General features: G+C 39.1%; 1 protein-coding gene across 9 annotated transcripts in view; it reads right to left on the reverse strand.

Annotated features, from left to right (window-relative positions):
* Nucleotides 1–19322, reverse strand: part of THOC2 (THO complex subunit 2) — a 134029-nt gene that overhangs the window by 60804 nt on the left and 53903 nt on the right. For all 9 annotated transcript variants that reach the window (XR_008675688.2, XR_010132507.1, XR_010132508.1 and 6 more), the window contains exons 9-12: nucleotides 10665–10757; nucleotides 7159–7314; nucleotides 6101–6273; nucleotides 4628–4823 (exon numbers count right to left, since the gene is read on the reverse strand). Coding sequence is in view for 6 of the 9 variants with exons in the window: in XM_019019537.4 (XP_018875082.1) it covers nucleotides 4628–4823; nucleotides 6101–6273; nucleotides 7159–7314; nucleotides 10665–10757 (618 nt within the window). In the remaining 3 variants the exon portion in view is untranslated. The remainder of the gene's footprint in view (nucleotides 1–4627; nucleotides 4824–6100; nucleotides 6274–7158; nucleotides 7315–10664; nucleotides 10758–19322) is intronic.

A 19322-nucleotide genomic window follows, 5' to 3' on the forward strand; every position in this document is an offset into this window, starting at 1 on the left:
GCAGCAATGTGGATGGAACTGAAGGTCTTTATGTTAAGCGAAATAAGCCAGGCACAGAAAGACAAATATCATATGTTCTCACTCGTGTGAAAGCTAAAAAAGTGGCCTCATGGCCAGGCACAGTGGCTCACGCCTGTAATTCCAGCATTTTGGGAGGCGGAGAAGGGCAGATCACCTGAGGTCAGGAGTTCAAGACCAGCGTAGCAAACATGGTGAAACCCTGTCTTTACTAAAAATACAAACATCAGTTGGGCATGGTGGCGGGCACCTGTAATCCCAGCTACTCGGGAGGCTGAAGCAGGAGAATTGCTTGAACCCAGGAGGCGGAGGTTGCAGTGAGCCGAGATCGCGCCATTGCACTCCAGCCTGGGCGACAAGAGCGAAACTCCATCTCAAAAAAACAAAACAAAACAAAACAAACAAAAAAACCCCAAAAAACAAAAAAGTGGTCTCGTGGAGGGAGAGGATAGAATGACAGATAACAGAGGCTGGGGGTGAGGGGGAATAAACAGAGGTTGATTAATAGGTACAAATATGCAGTTAGATCGATGGAATGAATTCCAATGTTCAATAGCAGAGTAGGGTGACTACAGTTAACAACAATGTATTATATATTTCAAAATAGTCAGAACAGAGAGGACTTAGAATGTTCCCAACATTTAGAAATGATATACTTCCATTTCATATGAATATTATATAATAAACAATATATATAGTAATAATTAACTACTTAACAGATTTCTTTAGAGTACCTTTACATAATGTAAATTTGTGAGCATTAAAAACAACCTACCTAGGCAACATAGGGAGACTCTGTCTCTACAAATATTTAAAAAATTAGCCAGGCATGGCGCATGCACCTGTGGTCCCAGCTACTTGGGCTGCTGAGGCGGGAAGATCCCTTCAGCCTGAGAGATCAAGGCTGCAGTGAGCCATGGTGGTGCCACTTACACTCCAGCCTTCATGACAGAGTGCAATCCTACCTCAAAAACAAACAAACAAAAATCTACCAGCTAAGTATAAAAAACCAAGTCAAATATTTCAGATGTCAAGAAATTAATATACAATAGCCGTTAGTAATTCTATACAGTTGCTGTTGTCTAAAATTCAAATTAGATATAATCACCAAACACTGAAGACACCCTGCATTTGTGCTTTTTAACAATGTCTAGATGGTTTTTTTAGTTGTCATGATTCACAACTTTAAAGAAACTATGTATAATTCTTTTCAGCTTTAAAACCTTGGGCTGGGCAAAGATTTCTTAGAGCATGAAAAGCAAACCATTAAAGAAAAATACTGGCCGGGCGCGGTGGCTCATGCCTGTAATCCCAGCACTTTGGGAGACCGAGGTGGGCAGATCACGAGGTCAGGAGATCGAGACCATCCTGGCTAACACGGTGAAACCCCGTCTCTACTAAAAATATAAAAAAAATTAGCCAGGCGTGGTGGCGGGCGCCTGTAGTCCCAGCTACTCGGGAGGCTGAGGCAGGAGAATGGTGTGAACCCGGGAGGCGGAGCTTGCAGTGAGCCGAGATCGCGCCACTGGACTCCAGCCTGGGCAACAGAGCAAGACTCCGTCTCAAAAAAAAAAAAAAAAAAACTACTACTAAATCGGAATTAAACGTTAAAATTTTTTGCTGTCAAAAGATAGTTAACAAAATGAAATGGCAAATCAGACTAAGAAAAAAATTTCCCAATATCACATATCTGATAAGGCCTTGCATCCAGAATAAAGAACTCTTACAACTCAATAATAAAAAGACAAATAACGCAACTTAAAAATGTGCAAGAGACATGAACAGACATTTCACTAAAGATAACTATAAATGGCAAATAAGCACATGAAAAGATGATCAACATCCCTAGTCACTGGAACAAAATTAAAAGCTCAGTGAGATACCACTACATACCCACTCGAATGACTAAAACTTAAAAGAGTGACAACAACAAGTGTTGGTGGGAATGTGGAACAATTAGAAGTCTCATACAATAGCTGTTAGGAATGCAAAATGGTACAGATGCTTTGGAACAGTTTGGTAATTTCTTATGAAATTAAACATATACTTACTCATATGACCCATCAATCCCACCCCTGGGGACACAAAAACACATGCCTCCCAAAAGGCTTGTGCAGGAATATTGAAAGCAGCTTTATAATAGCCTCCAAGTAGAAACAACCCAAACGCCCATCAACTGGTGGCTACACTCTGGTACGTCTATGTAATAAAGTATCACTCAGCAATAAAGAAACTACTGACACATGCAACTTGGATAAATCTCAAAAGCTTAAGTGGAAGATTAGACTGAAAAGAGTATATACCATATGATTCCATTTATTAAATAAGATGTAGAAAAAGCAAAACTATAGTGATGGAAAGCCTATCAGAGGTTGCCAGGAACAGCAATGGAAGGAGAGAACTTCTATATCATGATTGTGGTGGTGAACATACAACTGTATGCATTTGTCAAAACTCATCAAATTGTACACTTAAAACTATAGAAGTTTACTGTATTTAAATTATACCTCAAAGCTGATTTTTAAAAAAAAAGCATAAATGGTTATGGTTAGGATAGTAACTAGAATGCAGCATGAGAAAGACTCTAGGTTGCAGGTACTATTCTATTTCTTTTTTTGTTTGTTTGTTATACTTCAAGTTCTAGGGTACATATGCACAATGTGCAGGTTTGTTACACATGTATACATGTGCCATGTTGGTGTGCTGCACCCATTAACTAGTCATTTACATTAGGTATATCTCCTAATGCTATCCCTCCCCTCTCCCCACATCCCACAACAGGCCCCAGTGTGTGAAGTTCCCCTTCCTGTGTCCAAGTGTTCTCCTTGTTCAATTCCCACCTATGAGTGAGAACATGCGGTGTTTGGTTTTTTGTCCTTGTGATAGTTTGCTGAGAATGATGGTTTCCAGCTTCATCCATGTCCCTGCAAAAGACATGAACTCATCCTTTTTCATGACTGCATAGTATTCCATGGTATATATGTGCCACATTTTCTTAATCCAGTCTATCATTGATGGACATTTGGGTTGGTTCCAAGTCTTTGCTATTGTAAATAGTGCCGCAATAAACAAACATGTGCATGTGTCTTTAGAGCAGCATGATTTATAATTCTTTGGGTATATACCCAGTAATCGGATTGCTGGATCAAATGGTATTTCTAGTTCTAGATCCTTGAGGAATCGCCACACTGTCTTCCACAGAGATGGATTAAAGACTTAAATGTTAGTCCTAAAACCATAAAAACCCTAGAAGAAAACCTAGGCAATACCATTCAGGACATAGGCATGGGCAAGGACTTCATGTCTAAAACACCAAAAGCAATGGCAACAAAAGCCAAAATTGACAAATGGGATCTAACTAACTAAAGAGCTTCTGCACAGCAAAAGAAACTACCATCAGAGTGAACTGGCAACCTACAGAATGGTAGAAAATTTTTGCAATCTACTCATCTGACAAAGGGCTAATATCCAGAATCTACAAAGAACTCAAACAAATTTAGAAAAACAAACAACCCCATCAACAAGTGGGCGAAGGATATGAACAGACACTTCTCAAAAGAAGACATTTATGCAGCCAACAGACACATGAAAAAATGCTCAACACTGGCCATCAGAGAAATGCAAATCAAAACCACAATGAGATACCATCTCACACCAGTTAGAATGGCGATCATTAAAAAGTCAGAAAACAACAGGTGCTGGAGAGGAGGTGGAGAAATAGGAACACTTTCACACTGTTGGTGGGACTGTAAACTATTTGAGTTGGGTAGTGGACATATGGGTGCTTAGTTTAGGGAAAGTCACTGAGCTGTATTTTTCCGTATGTATGTTTTATTTCAATAAAAATCTTAGTAAAAGAATAAATAAAAGAATGGGTCCTTAACAGTCTGAGGCTGAAAAGACTTCTTACACATAGCAGCAATGATTGAAAACTACACTCAAGAAAATGACTAGAAGGAAAAGAATGCTAAGTAACCACTAATCATAAGGGAATTAAAAAAGCGGCCACTTGTCTGAAGTATATTTTCCCATGTGAGGGACTTGACTAATAATCTCGCTAGATTTGGGTTTATATTAATATATACAGTTATGCACCATTTAACAATGTTTCGGTTGATGGACCACATATACGACCAGGGTCATATAACATTATATTAGAGCTAAAAAATTCCTATTGCCTAGTGATATCATGGCTGTCCTAACATCTTAGTGCAAGGTATTACCTTTTAAATGTTTAGATATGTTCAGATACACAAATATTTAACAGTGTATTACAACTCCCCACAGTATTCAGTACGGTAACATTCTGTACAGGTTTGTAGCCTAGGAGTAACGGGCCATACCATATAGCCTAGGTATGTAGTAGGTCATATCATCTAGGCTTGTATAAGTACACTCTCTGATGTTTGCACAATGACGAATCACCTAATGATGCATTTCTCACCTGTCATTAAGCAACACTTGACTGTATATGGTTAGGACACACTGGAATTTTCCACAAACCTCACTCAACATAACCCTTTATTAAATGAGGTTCATACTCATAACACAAGTATACTCAGAATATTTTCATTTCAAAATTTAGGTTTGTAAGAAAAATCTTACTTACCTCCTTCATAAATGACTTGCCTATGCGCACCACTTTTGCAAATAAAATGGGATCGTGAGAAAGGTGAGGACCAAGGTAACAGAACATATTGAACACGTCTCTCCTCAAATCTTCAAAGCTCTCAGCTTGTTTTGGTGCCCTCTTGTTTTGCAAAGCATTAACAGGTGAGCCTTTAGCACCTTTAGGAACGCCAACTCTATTTTAAAAAGTAAAATAAATAAATAAATAAATAAACAAATAAATAAGCATATAATAAATATAACTATATACACACACACTACAATATCTACCATTTTAACAAAGTTATCTTAATCAGTGAAATTTTTTCTTGCTCATATTTGCTTTCTACATTTCAATTGTGCCTAACTTTATTACACCAGATAATTCTCAACTGGTAGAAACACATAAAAACAACAGTCATTAGAAAAAAAAAAATCAGAGCTCAGAGGAGAATGTTCCAAATTAACTGCTTAATCAGAGAAGTGTGGATTTCAAGGAACATTTAACACACACCATCTGAATCTGTTTTTAAACTTGGCCAGTATCGGGAACTTGGATATGGGAATGGGGAACAAGGGATGGACCTAAGATGCACTGGAAGATGAAACAGAAAAATATGGATATAACAACACTGATTCAAGTCAACTGACATTTCTCAATCTGGATTCCACAACCTAGGGTATGTAGAATGTGGTCGCAGGGAAAGTGAGCCATGTAATAAAAGAAGGTCACTTTAGGACACCATACCCAGAGTTCTCACCTGCTCAGCAGGTGCCCCACTGTGGAGTCACAGGGGTCACTCTCTAAGAAGCCTGCATGGTCCACGGCCCATGAAGTGACACTGACGGCAGCAACCAGCAGCTACACAAAAGTCACAAGGCTGAGGCTTTTGAGGCAGGCTCTGATCTATGGGGCTGTAGCCACAGCTGCTATCAATACTGCTCCTAAGTATCCTGCAAGTAGGCAGAAAGCTAAAGGACTAGATGACATAGTAACTGGGGATGATAAGAGAGGCTAAACTAGTAATTTCCAGAACAGCAGCCTATATGCCAGGAAAGGTAAGGGAATCAGAGAGGCAATGTCCTCACTCAGAGCCACTCAGCCAGGATGGAGAAAAATTACACTAAGAAAAAACCTCAGGAATTCTTTGCCCCTCCCACCCACTGAAAGGCGGGAAAGTCAAAACCAGAAGAATGGAGTTTCAACTCTCAATGGAACAAACCCAACCTAGAAGTCTAACTTGTAGTTTTCAGACTACACTGCAGCACACATTCTAGAACCCCTGGTCTAGACGTTAGAAGACAAGTCACTGATTAATATATATCAGACTGATACACTCTGTGAATAGTTCTTATCTTTTGATAAAAGGTACTAAAATATATGCTTGGTTTGAGGAGATAAGATAAATACAGATTTTTTTGTCGTCCTAAGCTATTTCTACCTCAATGATTAATAAAGTATAAAGTTACATACCTTCGGTAGAGAGGCTCAATAGTTATATGAATGAGCTTGCAAATAGCAAGGGCTATTAGCTTGTGTGAAGCTGCATAGTATGGAGGCATCTGATCCATAATGTTCTGTGCATGTTGCCAATCACCGATCTTTAATAAGGCTTCCAACAAGCCAAGTTTTTGGTTATCAGGTGGCTAAAAATGAATAGTCAAAACTAAGATACTCAGGATACAGACATCAAGAAATCTTAATACTTTGTCACTTAAAAAACTGACCTAAGCAACACATCAAAAATATTTGCTATTCATGGGAAATTAAACAATATATTCCTGCAAGTACAATCAAAATTTTTAGCTATTGAAAAAACATCAGGGCCAGGCGCAGCGGCTCACACCTATAGTCCCAGGAACGTGGGAGGCTGAGGTAGGCAGATCACTTGAGCTCAGAAGTTTGAGACAAGCCTGGGCAACATGGCGAAATCCCATCTCTACAAAAAATACAAAAATTAGCCAAGTCTGGTGGCGCATGCCTGTAGTCCCAGCTACTCAGGAGGCTGAGGCTGGAGAATTACTTGAGCCCATGAGGTAGAAGGCTGCAATGAGCTGTAATCATGCCACTGCACTCCAGCCCGGGTGAAAGAGTGAGACCCTGTCTCAAAAATAATAATAAATTAATTAAAAAAAAAAAAAAACAGACACAGGCATTACAGTTTATAGACTTGGAATTAAGTTCTACTTCATGTTATGTCGTGCCACAGGAAACCAGAATTCATCATCTCTGAGAATCTCTTTAGGATTTGAGGGCCACTAATACACGGAGGACAATTAAAGTCAATACAACTTGTGATTTTACTTAGAAAACATTTTGAAATTTATACAAGAAAAAAAATATGACAGCTTCTCTTAAAAAGGAGCCATTCAGATTAAAAATAAAACCACTGTAGCAAATGATCCAGAAAATGAGGTTTCAGCAAAATGAAAACTAAGAAATTATTCTTCCATAAACGACTATTTAGAAGTTAAATTTCATAATTCAAAATCCAGAAGATAGTGTTAATTTTACTAGAATGAATTACATACTTTCTCTACTTTCTCCTCTTCTTTTTCCTTCTCTTTCTCTCGCTCATCCATTTTTTCAGAAGACAACACAACCATCGTAAGCTTTCTAACAATTTGCTTAGCTTCCGCAATTTCTCGTTTGTGTTCATCCATAATGCAATTATCAGCCGGAAGAAGCTAAAAATGGTACATTAAAATTTCATAAAATAGCTAATACCAACTACTTGTTCATATAAAAAGGAAACACTATTCTCAATTGATAAAACTATAAATAAGAAGTCTAACTTATTCGTGACCATTTGCCTTCTAAGTAAATTTCATTTTCTTATAATTTGACAGAATGAAGTACCTGAATTCTGTACCCCTTTTAAAATCAAGTCGCAGCTCAAAGTTTCACATCTTCTGTCTGACAGAGTCCCTAAAGTAATATAATACCACAACAGTGATGTTTTCCGTTGAATTTATTAGTTTACTCAAGAAAATATATAGCAATTCCATTAAAAACATTACAAATTTCCCCATTAAAGGCTAAACTCCAAATTAAATAAAGCATTGCAATATGGATCCAATTTGGGAAAGGTGAGCTACTGAATAACACAAAGGGATAAATTTAAATCATCTAAATGAAAAATTTCAAGTAGAAAAATTATGAGTAACTTGACATCTCACTTTTTCTAGGAGCTTATTTAAGTCACAAGCTAGTTACTAATTTATTGCAAAAGAAAAAGTACTGTGTGCATAGTCAACCCTCCATTATGAAAAAGGCTCAAGTATCTCAAGTACAGTCACCTTGTATGAGTGGAAGATGATTAATGAAGACATTTATAAAATAACCCTAACACAAAGAAAACTTTAGGCAACAAATAACTCAGTAGTTTCTGCTAGTCACTATGATAAGCTATAAAAGAAGTGTTCCTGACCCCTAGAAATGCATAATCTATTCCATTAACTAGGTTTAATGTAAACAGTAAATGAAAATAATAATGAACTATTAAACATTATAGATTTCATTCCATTTATCAAAAAAAAAAAAGGAGGGAGGGAGAGAGAAAAGTCACTATGGACTGGTGCAAGGAAGTAAGCAAGACTTTTTCTCATTCTGTATGTTCTCCCCTGGCAATCAAACACATTTTTATTGCTGTACTTATACACCTGGCACAGGTCCTCTTGTTTTATTTTTTACTTTTTTTTTTTTTTTTTGAGACAGTTTTGCTCTCGTTGCCCAGGGTGGAGTGAAATGGCACGATCTCGGCCCACCGCAATCTCTGCCTCCCGGCTTCAAGCAATTCTGCCTCAGCCTCTCGAGTAGCTGGGATTACAGGCGTGTGCCACCACCCCAGGGTGATTTTGTACTTTTAGTAGAGATGGGATTTCAGCATGTTGGTCAGGCTGGTCTCGAACTCCTGACCTCAGATGATCTGCCCTCCTTGGCCTCCCAAAGTGTTGGGATTAGAAGTGTGAGCCACCGCGCCCGGCCATAGGTCCTTATCTTTTACCCAGACAATTACAACTCCCTCTAATGGCCAAACTGTTTCTTCTTATAGTTCTCTCAACTTTTATTTCTGTGTATTTTGAGAATATGTCATTAGATACATGTAAAGTTAGAACTGTTTTATCTTCCTAGTGAGCACAATCTTGTTATTATGAAGTAGCCCGCTTTATCTCCTTCTGCCAAAAAGTCTATTTTGTCCAATAGTAAATTTGCTGATCTATTTTCTCATCCTTTTACTATCAACATTTCATTATCCTTAAGTTTAAGCTGTTTCTCATATAAATAATAAACTCATTTTTAATTCCACTTGACAATCTTTGTCATATTAACAGGACCACTCAGTCTGCTTACATTTACTGCTAAATGCAATCATAATGAGTAATAAATCTATCATCAATTTGTACTTTCCACATATGCCGGTCTATACTTCCCTCTAAAGTCATACCTATGTTTTTAAATTTTCCCTTTTCTGTCCAATTTTCCATATTCTCAGTTTCTACATCACATCTCTCCTTTAAATACTAATATGGCTCTCCACTCCCAAGAGAAAAATCCAGATTCCTTACTATGTCACTTAAGCCGTTAACAGTTTAGCTTTCTCTATTCCATCCTCATTCCCCCTATATACCACCCTAGGCTCCAACCACTCTGAGCTTCCTGACAGTCCCATAAGGGGATAAAAAAGCCCTTTCAAATCTCCTGCCTTGGCTGGGCACGGTGGCTCACGCTTGTAATCCCAGCACTTTGGGAGGCTGAGGCAGGCAAATCACCTGAGGTCAGGAGTTCAAGACCAGCCTGGCCAACATGGTGAAACCCCATCTCCACTAAAAATACAAAAATTACTTGGGCATGGTGGCATGCGCCTGTAATCCCAGCTACTTGGGAGGCTGAGGCAGGAGAATCACTTGAACCCAGGAGGTAGAGGCTGCAGTGAGCCGAGATAGTGCCACTGCACTCCAGCCTGGGCAACAGTGAGACTCTGTCTCAAAACAACAACAACAACTCCTGCCTTTATACTCAGCTAATTCTACCTAGAAAGTTTTCTACCATTTCAGCCTAGATGGTCCTACTTGTCTATCAAGATCCCAGTTCAACATCACTAGTTTGGGAAAGTCTTCCAAAATCCCCCAAGACAGATATGGTCACTATCTATTCTGAGCTTTGTGAATATCTCCAATAGAGTACCTATTAAATAATGCAAAATTTTTTTCCCCCTTCCTAGAGTATGACTGCTTCCAAGGTAAAGACCAAGTTTTACTCAACTCTGTAGCCACAGTATACAAAAATAGGCAATGATGTTAATAAAGTGATTTCAAAGGCAGTGAAGATGATATCACCTTTGGACATACTTGTTTTAAATTAATAGATATCCTAATACAAAACCTAATAGAAGAGGAATTTATATACTATTAGCCTAGATTTTGAAACTGATGACTAAATTTTTGTTAAACTAGAGGTCATCTGCCACAATCATGAACTCTTCTACATTCTGGGTCCAGCAATAAAAGCATAATAGTCATTTAGTGCACACGAATAACACAAGAAAAATATTTTTTAAATATACTAAATATAAAAATACACTAATGAAGTTCCCCATTCATCCTGAATGCCTAAAATTAACATTTTAGAGAGAAAGAAGCAGTATATAGGTAACTTTATATTTCCCATCATTTGTAGATAATAAAAAGGCTTAAAAAACCACATTGGTTAGAACTTGGCCTCTCTCCCCATGAACTATGCCTTGATGACAGTTAAGAACTTGAACTTCATATCCAAACTTAAACTCCGTAAAGGTGACCAAAACTTAAACTCCATAAAGGTGACCAAAAAGGTATTTAATTTTCATAGACTGCCAAATAACTAAATTTATTCACTTTATAAAGTAAACACAAATCAACAATGTATTGGGGCTTCAAAGAGTGAGACTTGAGAACCTAGAACCAACCCAATCCTGGGGGTGCTATGTGGCTACCTACTCCTCTTCCCTACCCTTGGGACAGACAATCAAGTATTCTTAGCAGCCCACTTGACTTACATGTACATAAAGATCATCTAAATCAATAAGATTAAATTGTAGAAGTACTGCTGCAACTCTGTATAAAGATGATGGTGTCTCGCCATTTGGTTCCTAGAAATATAAAAAAAAAAGTTTCCATTTAGTGCAGAAAGGACAATTAAAGCAATATCCTTCACCTACCAATAATTAAGAACAATTAGATCAAATACTCTAGGCCAAGAAAATGCTTCACTGCTCTTCCTTATCTTACCAAATATCTGAATTCAATACAAGGATTATTATGCCAACATCCCTTTTCACATCGGAACATCTTCTGAAGAACACAAGGAAAGCAATTTCAAAAATGGACACAATTTACAGTGCAGGTTAACATTTAAATAAAATCTCACAACTGAATAGCATAAGTGAGATTTTATAATGCACAAGATTTAGTCTGCAGTTCTGTTTATATGTGTGTTTTCTTTTCTGTTTTTTTGTGTGTTTTTTGGTTTTGGGGGGTTTTTTTTGAGACAGGGTCTCACTCTGTCACCCAGTCTGGAGTGCAGTGGCATGGTCATGGCTCACTGCAGTCCTGACCTCTCAGGCTCAAGCGATCCTCCCATCTCAGCCTCCTGAGTAGCTGGAACTACAGGTATATGCCACCACACCCAGCTTTTTTTTTTTTTTAGTAGAGATGGGGTCTCACTATGTTGCCCAGGCTGATCTCGAACTCCTGGGCTCTAGCGATCCTCCCACCTCAGCCTCCCAAAGTGATGAGATTACAGGCATGAGCCACCATGCCTGGCTGATACACATGTGTGTTTTCTTAACTTGCTTTTTCAAGTTAGTTCTTAGTGGAGACGCAGATAGACAAACTGTCAAGTGCAGAAGAACCATCAGCATTTGCTTTATATTTTTCTTCCTTTGATTTTATTTCTTGGGTTTTATGCTAAGTATATCTGGCTGTCAGCTGATGTTCTCCACAAAACAGGTGTACATAAATATTACAGATGAATAAGTCGATGCTTTAAAGTACAGAATGGCAAAGTCAATTCCAGGCCAGCCATGAGGACCCTACATAGAAACATAAGAATCTTTGAATGCTATCAATTTTCAAAGCTAATTTTAACACTGCTGAGGTCAGATGAATGGAACAGTGAAGTGAGAATAACTGGCAATAACTAACTGGCCAAATGTAAATAAAAAGCAAACAGTAACAATACACTATGTTCTTTTTATAGTCAATACTGAAAATGAGACCTTTGTACGTGAGGTTCCTCCCACAATTATGATATTATGCAAATAAAATGCAAAGCTAACCAAACTAATGTGCATCATTTATAGAAGGCATTGTTTCACTCTATTTTTTAAAAACAGATGAGATGTCTTCAATGTAACAATAGTTTCCTAATTCTAATTTGCTTACAGGCCAGGCACAGTGGCTCACGCCTGTAATCCCAACACTTTGCAAGGCCAAGGTGGGCAGATCACCTGAGGTCAGGAGTTCGAGACCAGCCCGGACAACACAATGAAACCCCGTCTCTCCTAAAAATACAAAAATTAGCCGGGCGTGGTGGCAGGCACCTGTAATACCAGCTACTTGGGAGGCTGAAGCAGGAGAATCACTTCAGCCCGGGAGGCGGAGGTTGCAGTGAGCCAAGATCATGCCACTGCACTCCAGCCTGGGCGACAAAGAGAGACTCCATCTCAAAATAATTTTAAAAACATGTAAAAATAAATGCTTATAAATGGTTACTTAGTAGCAAAACATTTTCCCATAAAAATGAATTGTGGCCAGGGTTTCAAAACAAACTCACAAAAGCTTATTTAACTTATTGACAACCTCTCCTCCACTACCTGACTTGAATGTACCAGGGCCACATTCATTACTCCCTTCATTCTTGTTTAAATACATCACCACAATATGCCCCACACTCTCATCCACATACTGTTATGCACAATCCCTGTTTTGTCCCATCATGCCTTTCCACATCCTTGAAATACTTCCACGGAATCATATGGAATTCATGATCCATTCTCAGCAAAATTCCCTATATCCAAACTTCTCATCTAAAGGTTCTTTTCACCGTGGTGCTCACACAGAGCCTGGTTCACCCTGAGAACAGCCCTGCCATTGTAACCCAGTTAACTGGTAGCTGTTTTCCTCAGACGCCTCACACTACCAGGCCTGGAGGTGATGTGGCAGTTTTCTTTTTGCTTGTTATTGTTGCTTCCAGACTATTCTCCCTCTATCCACCCAGCTTTGAATTTCATATCACTCACTACTCCCTCACTATTGTTGCAATCTAGTTTCATTCTGTTGTGGTCAGAGATGATATTTTGCATGATTTCAACTGAGACTTGTTTTGTGGCCTAATATATGGTCTATTCTAAAGAATGTTCCATGTGCTTTGAGAAGAATGTAGATTCTGTTGTTGCGTGTAATGTTCTATATATATAACGTTGTTCAAGTCTTCTATTTTCTTACTCATCTTTTGTCAAGTAATGGTTAGTTGTTCTAACCATTAATGAAAGTAGGGTATGGAAATGTCCAATAATTACACAACTATGTTTCCTTCAAGTCTGCCAATGTTTGCTTCAAATACTCTGGGGCTCTGTTGTTTGGTACAGGTATGTTTATAACTGTTATATCTTCTCAATGGGTTATCCATTTTATATTATATAATGTTTTTCATTGTCTCTTGTAACAACTTATTGTCTTAAAGTCTACTTTGATATTAGCATAGCCACCCCAGGTCTCTCCAGCATAATGCTTGCACAGAATGTTTCCATACTTTCAGTTTCAAGCTATTTGTATCTCTAAATCTAAAGTGAGTTCCTTATACACAGTACGTAACTGGATCATGATTTTTTATACATTCTGCCAAACTCTTGCCTTTTAATTGGTGGGTTTAATCCATTTACATTCAAAATAATTATAGATAAGGATGAACTTCTATCATTTTGCTAGCTGTTTTCTGTCATATTTTTGTTCCTCATTTCCTCTATCACTGCCTTTTTTGTTTGATTTTGTGTGTGTGCACCATTTTGATCCCCTTCTTTTTTCTGTTTAGTTTTTAATTATTTTCTTAGTGGTTCCTTTGGGTATAATAATTAACATTTTAAACTTAAAACAACCTAGTTTGAATTAATACCAACTTCAATAGTGTACAAAACCTCTGCACCTATACATCTCTGCCCCTCCCCATCTATTGTTACTCACAAATTACATTTTTATAGTGTGCCATTTGACAGATTTATAACCTGGGTGATGGGATGAATTGTACCCCAAACCTCAGCATCACACAATATACCCAGGTAACAAACCTGCATATGTACCCCGAGTCTAAAATAAAAGTTGAAATTATCTTTTTAAAGATTCATAATTATTATGTATTTGTCTTTTAAGTCATATAGGAAAAAAAGAGGACTTACAAACCACAAATGTAATAGTACTGGCTTTTATATTTTACCTAGAGTTACTTTAACCAGTGTTCTTTCTTTGGCTTGGCTTCTTCTACCTGCTCAATTCTACTGTTGAACCTCTACAGTGAATTTCTTATTTCAGTTATGTACTTTTCAACTCCAGAATTTGTTTGGTTCCTTTTCATAATTTTTATCTCTTTATGGATGTTCTCTATTTATTTGGTGAGACAACACACTCCTGGTTTCCTTTAGCTCATAAAGCATTTTAGGACTATTGATTTCAATTCCTTATCTAGGCTGGGCACAGTGACTTACACCTGTAATCCCAGCACTCTGGGAGGCCGAGGCAGGCAGATCAACTGAGGTCAGGAGTTTGAAACCAGCCTGGCCAACATGGTGGAACCCTGTCTTTACTATAAAGACAAAAATTAGTCAGGCATGGTGGTGCGCACCTGTAGTTCCAGCTGTACTCAGCAGGTTGAGGCAGGAGAATCACTTGAACCCTGGAGACAGAGGTTGCAGTGAGCCGAGATTGTGCCACTGCACTTCAGCCTGGGTGACAGAGGGAGACTCTGTCTCAAAAAAAAAACCAAAAAAAAACTGGACATATTTAATATTATGTAGCAACTATGGAGATTAGATTCTTCTCCACCCCCAAATACCCAGAGGTTGGTTGATGCTGCTTATTGTGGATTTATTGTTGTGTGTGTGTGTTTAGTGACTTTTATAAACTTTTTTTGTAAAGTTTGTATTCTTCATCACGTGTGGCCACTTGAATCTATGTTCTGTTAGCTTAGTGACCAACTAGTATATTGACACTTTTTTTAAAGGCCTGGAGCAAAAATAAATGGGAAAAGAGAGTGCATTAGAACACTCCTCAAAGTTTGGCCAGACCATTCACAGCTCTGCCTCAGTCTTCACTTCCTGCCTACTCAGACCCAGAAGAGAAAGCTTAGGGTCTCTGTTGGCCTTTTCTGGGCATGTGCCCAGCTCTGAGCATAAGCATGACCTTCTTATGGTATATATGACAACTTTTTAAAAAGCTCTTTTTCCCCATGTATCTCTTTTTCTAATGTCTTCCTTCTCAGGCTTTTCGGTCTCACTACTGCTTGTCTCAGCTGTTGTCCCTTGCTCCAGGCCATTACAGACAATAATTGTGCCTTTAAGTGCTTTTGGCAAAAAAGCCATACCAGCCCTGAGAATACTCCCAGTCAAAAGATACAAAAGTAGGCCCCTATGTGGGTCCTTCAGGGAGCAGGTAGCCAGATTAAAACCCAAAAACACAATTCTTTGCTCCCTCTAGCATTAGCAACCTGCACCAGGAGTGTGGGCTTCTATCACCATGGCCACCACTGATCTGGGTGTGGGGGCTAGTAGACAGGCAATTTAAAATGCCACAGCACTCTCAATTAACTTTGTAGAGCTCTAGAATATAGTAAAAAAAAAAAACTTACACCAACCAGGGAAAGGACTGGGGAAGAATAAGACAGCAGCAAGGTTGACTGATAGTTTTTTCCACTTCGTTATGTTGTTTTTGTGGCGAGACAGAGCTCCGGAGTTCCCTACTATGCCACTTTCAGTGATGTCCTATTGATGCCATTTATGGATCCTTGAGTCTACTGCCCTTCATTTTGCAACAATATTAGCCTCTGTCACTCTCTCTGACTACAATTCTCAACTTTTGGAGATTTTCATATACATGTAGGTGAGCCTTCTACCATGTAGCCTCTTGGTTCTCCTGAACCCTTTCTCTTCCAAAGATCTTCTATACCCTATCTTAACCACTTACTCCATATCCTAAATCTTATTATTACCACTAATGACAATCCTACCATAATGCCAATTTCATGTATCTGTCCTCAAATGGGCCCTTAATGCTGCTGGACAATCATGCTCCATTTGTCTTAGCCATTCACTCAACTATATCATGTATCACTTAACAACGGAGATACATTCAATGCCTCTTTAGAGCATACTTACACAAGCCTATATGGTACATAACCTACTACACATGTAGGCTATATGGAATACTCTATGGCTCCTAGGCTACAAACCTGTACAGCAAGTTACTACATTGAATACCATAGGCAACTGTAACACAATGATAAGTGTTTGTGTATCTAAACCTATCTAAACACAGAAAAGGAACAAAAAAATTACAGTATAAAATATTTAAAATGGTACACCTGTGTAGGACACCCACCAAGAATGGAGTGTGCAGGATCAGAAGTTGCTCTGGGTAAGTTAGTAAGTGAATATGAAGGTCTAAGACATTGCTGTACACTACTACATATTTTATAAACACTATATACTTAGGTTACATTAAATTATTTTAATATTTCTTTCTTCAATAAATTAAAATAAATTAAGCTTAGTTACTGTAACTTTCTTACCTTATAAGCTTTTTAATATTTTTTAACTTTTTGACTTTTTTGTAATAATGCTTAGCTTAAAACACACATTGTACAGCTGTACAAAAATGTTTTCTTTATATCCTTATTCTATAAGCTTTTTTGTACTTTTAAGATTTGCTGGACAGGCACAGTGGCTCATGCCTGTAATCCCAGCACTTTGGGAGGCCGAGGCAGGCGGATCACCTGAGGTCAGGAGTTCAAGACCAGCCTGGCCAATATGGTGAAACTCCATCTCTACTAAAAATACAAAAAATTAGCCAGGCTTAGTGGCAGGCGCCTGTAATCCCAGCTACTTGGGAGGCTGAGGCAGGAGAATGGCTTGAACCCAGGAGGCAGAGGCTGCAGTGAGGCCAAGATTGCGCCACTGCACTCCAGCATGGGCAAGGAGAACAAAACTCCGTCTCAAAAAAAAAAAAAAAAAAAAAAGATTTTTTTAAGCTTTTTAAACATTTTTGTTAAAAACTAAGACACAAACACACACATGAGCCTAGGCCTACACAGGATCAGAATCATCAGTATCACTGTCTTCCATCTCCACATCTTGTCCCACTAGAAGATGTTTAGGGGCAATAACACTCATGAAGCGGTCATCTATGATGACAATGTCTTCTTCTGGAATACCTCCTGAAGGACCTGAGGCTCTTCTTGAGGAGGTGTCACTCTTTTCAGAAATATGCCCATGCCACGATGGTTTGCCTGGTTTGTTTGTTTCATCACAGATTCGCTTGTAAGCAGATAATGCGCCATGTACATTCCTCTCTATTAATAAAAACCTTGGTCAGCATTGGGGTCCATGTTTTCAAACTTTTTTTTTTTTTTGAGATGGAGTCTTGCTCTGTCACCCAGGCTGCAGTGCAGTGGCACGATCTCGGCTCACTGCAATCTCCACCTCTCGCGTTCAAGTGATTCTCCTGCCTCAGCCACCCTAGTAGCCGGGATTACAGGTCTGCACCACCAAGCCCAGCTAATTTTTCCGTTTTTGGGTAGAGACAGGGTTTCTCCATGTTGGCCAGGCTGGTCTCGAACTCCTGACTTCAAGTGATCCACCCACCTCGGCTTCCCAAAGTGCTGGTATTACAGGCGTGAGCTACCGTGCCTGGCCCACATTTTCAAACTTTTTAAGGAGCTTGCTGAAAAGCTTCTGCTAAACCCTTTACTGTGAATTTTCTTGGGGGTTCTTCTCCTGTAGTTTCCTTTTCTTGGGCCTCTTCTTCAGCTACGTGTTCCTGTTTCATTATAATCTTATGCAACCACTGTCATATATGTGGTCCATTGTTGACCGAAACATCATTGTGCAGCACATAACTGTACTTCCCTACCTTCTCTCCTAACCTCCAATACCTCCCTCTCTCATCCTCTCAGCTGATGTCCTTGCTTTCTACTTCAGTAAGAAAATTAGATCAATTAGACTTCTACAAACTCCCAATCACACCTACCGAACTGTATCTACATATATTGCCTTTATACCTGTTATGATAAACTCTCTATCCTCCTATATCAAGTTAATCCACCCATTTAAGCACCAAACTCCATTTTCTCTATCCTCAAGAACACCGCTCCAAATAATTCTCACCTCTCTCCCCTGTAACACCAGCTCTCCCCTTTCCACTCAGTGATACCCATCAGAATACAAATGCGTTCTCTCTCCCATCTTAAAAAAATCTCGAGCCCACTTCCCTTGCCATCTACCATCCCATTTGGTCTGCACCCCTTTGTAGCAACTGCTTGATAAAGTTGTCAATTGTCACTGTCTCCAATTCTACTCTTTCCATTATCTCTTAATACCACCCAATTCCACCAAAACTGCTAGTTTTGACCTCCCTCCAATGGTTAATTTTCAGTCCTTAAATGACCTATCAGAGGCATTTGATGGTTAATCATTCCTTCCTCTATTTAGCTTCCAAAATGCCACATTCTCTGTTTTCCTCCTACTTTACATGTTGTTCCTCATCTACCTTATTTGCTGGTTCCTCGTCTTCTCCTAGACCCTTAACACTGGAGTGCCCCACGCCTTAGTCCTTGGTTCTCTTCTCTTGCCTCTCTGTATACAACCCTTAGTGATTTCATCCAATGTCATATATTTAAGTAGCATCTACATGCTTTTGATGCCCACATTTCTATTTCTGGCCTGGTCTATTCTCTTGAACACCACGTCCATATATCCAATTATTTACTCAGATCCATGTGGGGAAAAGAAAGAGAGATCAGACTGTTACTGCGTCTGTGTAGAAAGAAGTAGACATAGGAGACTCTATTTTGTTCTGTACTAAGAAAAATTCTTCTGCCTTGAGATGCTGTTAATCTGTAACCCTACCCCCAACCCTGTGCTCTCTGAAACATGTGCTGTGTCAACTCAGGGTTAAATGGATTAAGGGAGGTGCAAGGTGTGCTTTATTAAACAAATACTTGAAGGCAGCATGCTTGTTAAGAGTCATCACCACTCCCTAATCTCAAGTACCCAGGGACACAAAACACTGCACACAAAACACTGCGGAAGGCTGCAGGGACCCCTGCCTAGGAAAGCCAGGTATTGTCCAAGGTTTCTCTCCATGTGATATCCTGAGATATGGCCTCGTGGGAAGGGAAAGACCTGACTGTCCCCCAGCCCGACACCCGTAAAGGGTCTGTGCTGAACAGGATTAGTAAGAGGAAGGAACGCCTCGTTGCAGTTGAGACAAGAGGAAGGCATCTGTCTCCTGCTCCTCCCTGGGCAATGGAATGTCTCGGTGTAAAACCCGATCGTATATTCCATCTACTGAGATAGGGGAAAACCGCCTTAGGGCTGGAGGTGGGACATGCGGGCGGCAATACTGCTCTTTAAGGCATTGAGATGTTTATGTGTATACATATCCAAAGC

The sequence above is a fragment of the Gorilla gorilla genome, chromosome X (assembly GCF_029281585.2).
Source record: "Gorilla gorilla gorilla isolate KB3781 chromosome X, NHGRI_mGorGor1-v2.1_pri, whole genome shotgun sequence".
Classification (NCBI taxonomy): domain Eukaryota; kingdom Metazoa; phylum Chordata; class Mammalia; order Primates; family Hominidae; genus Gorilla; species Gorilla gorilla.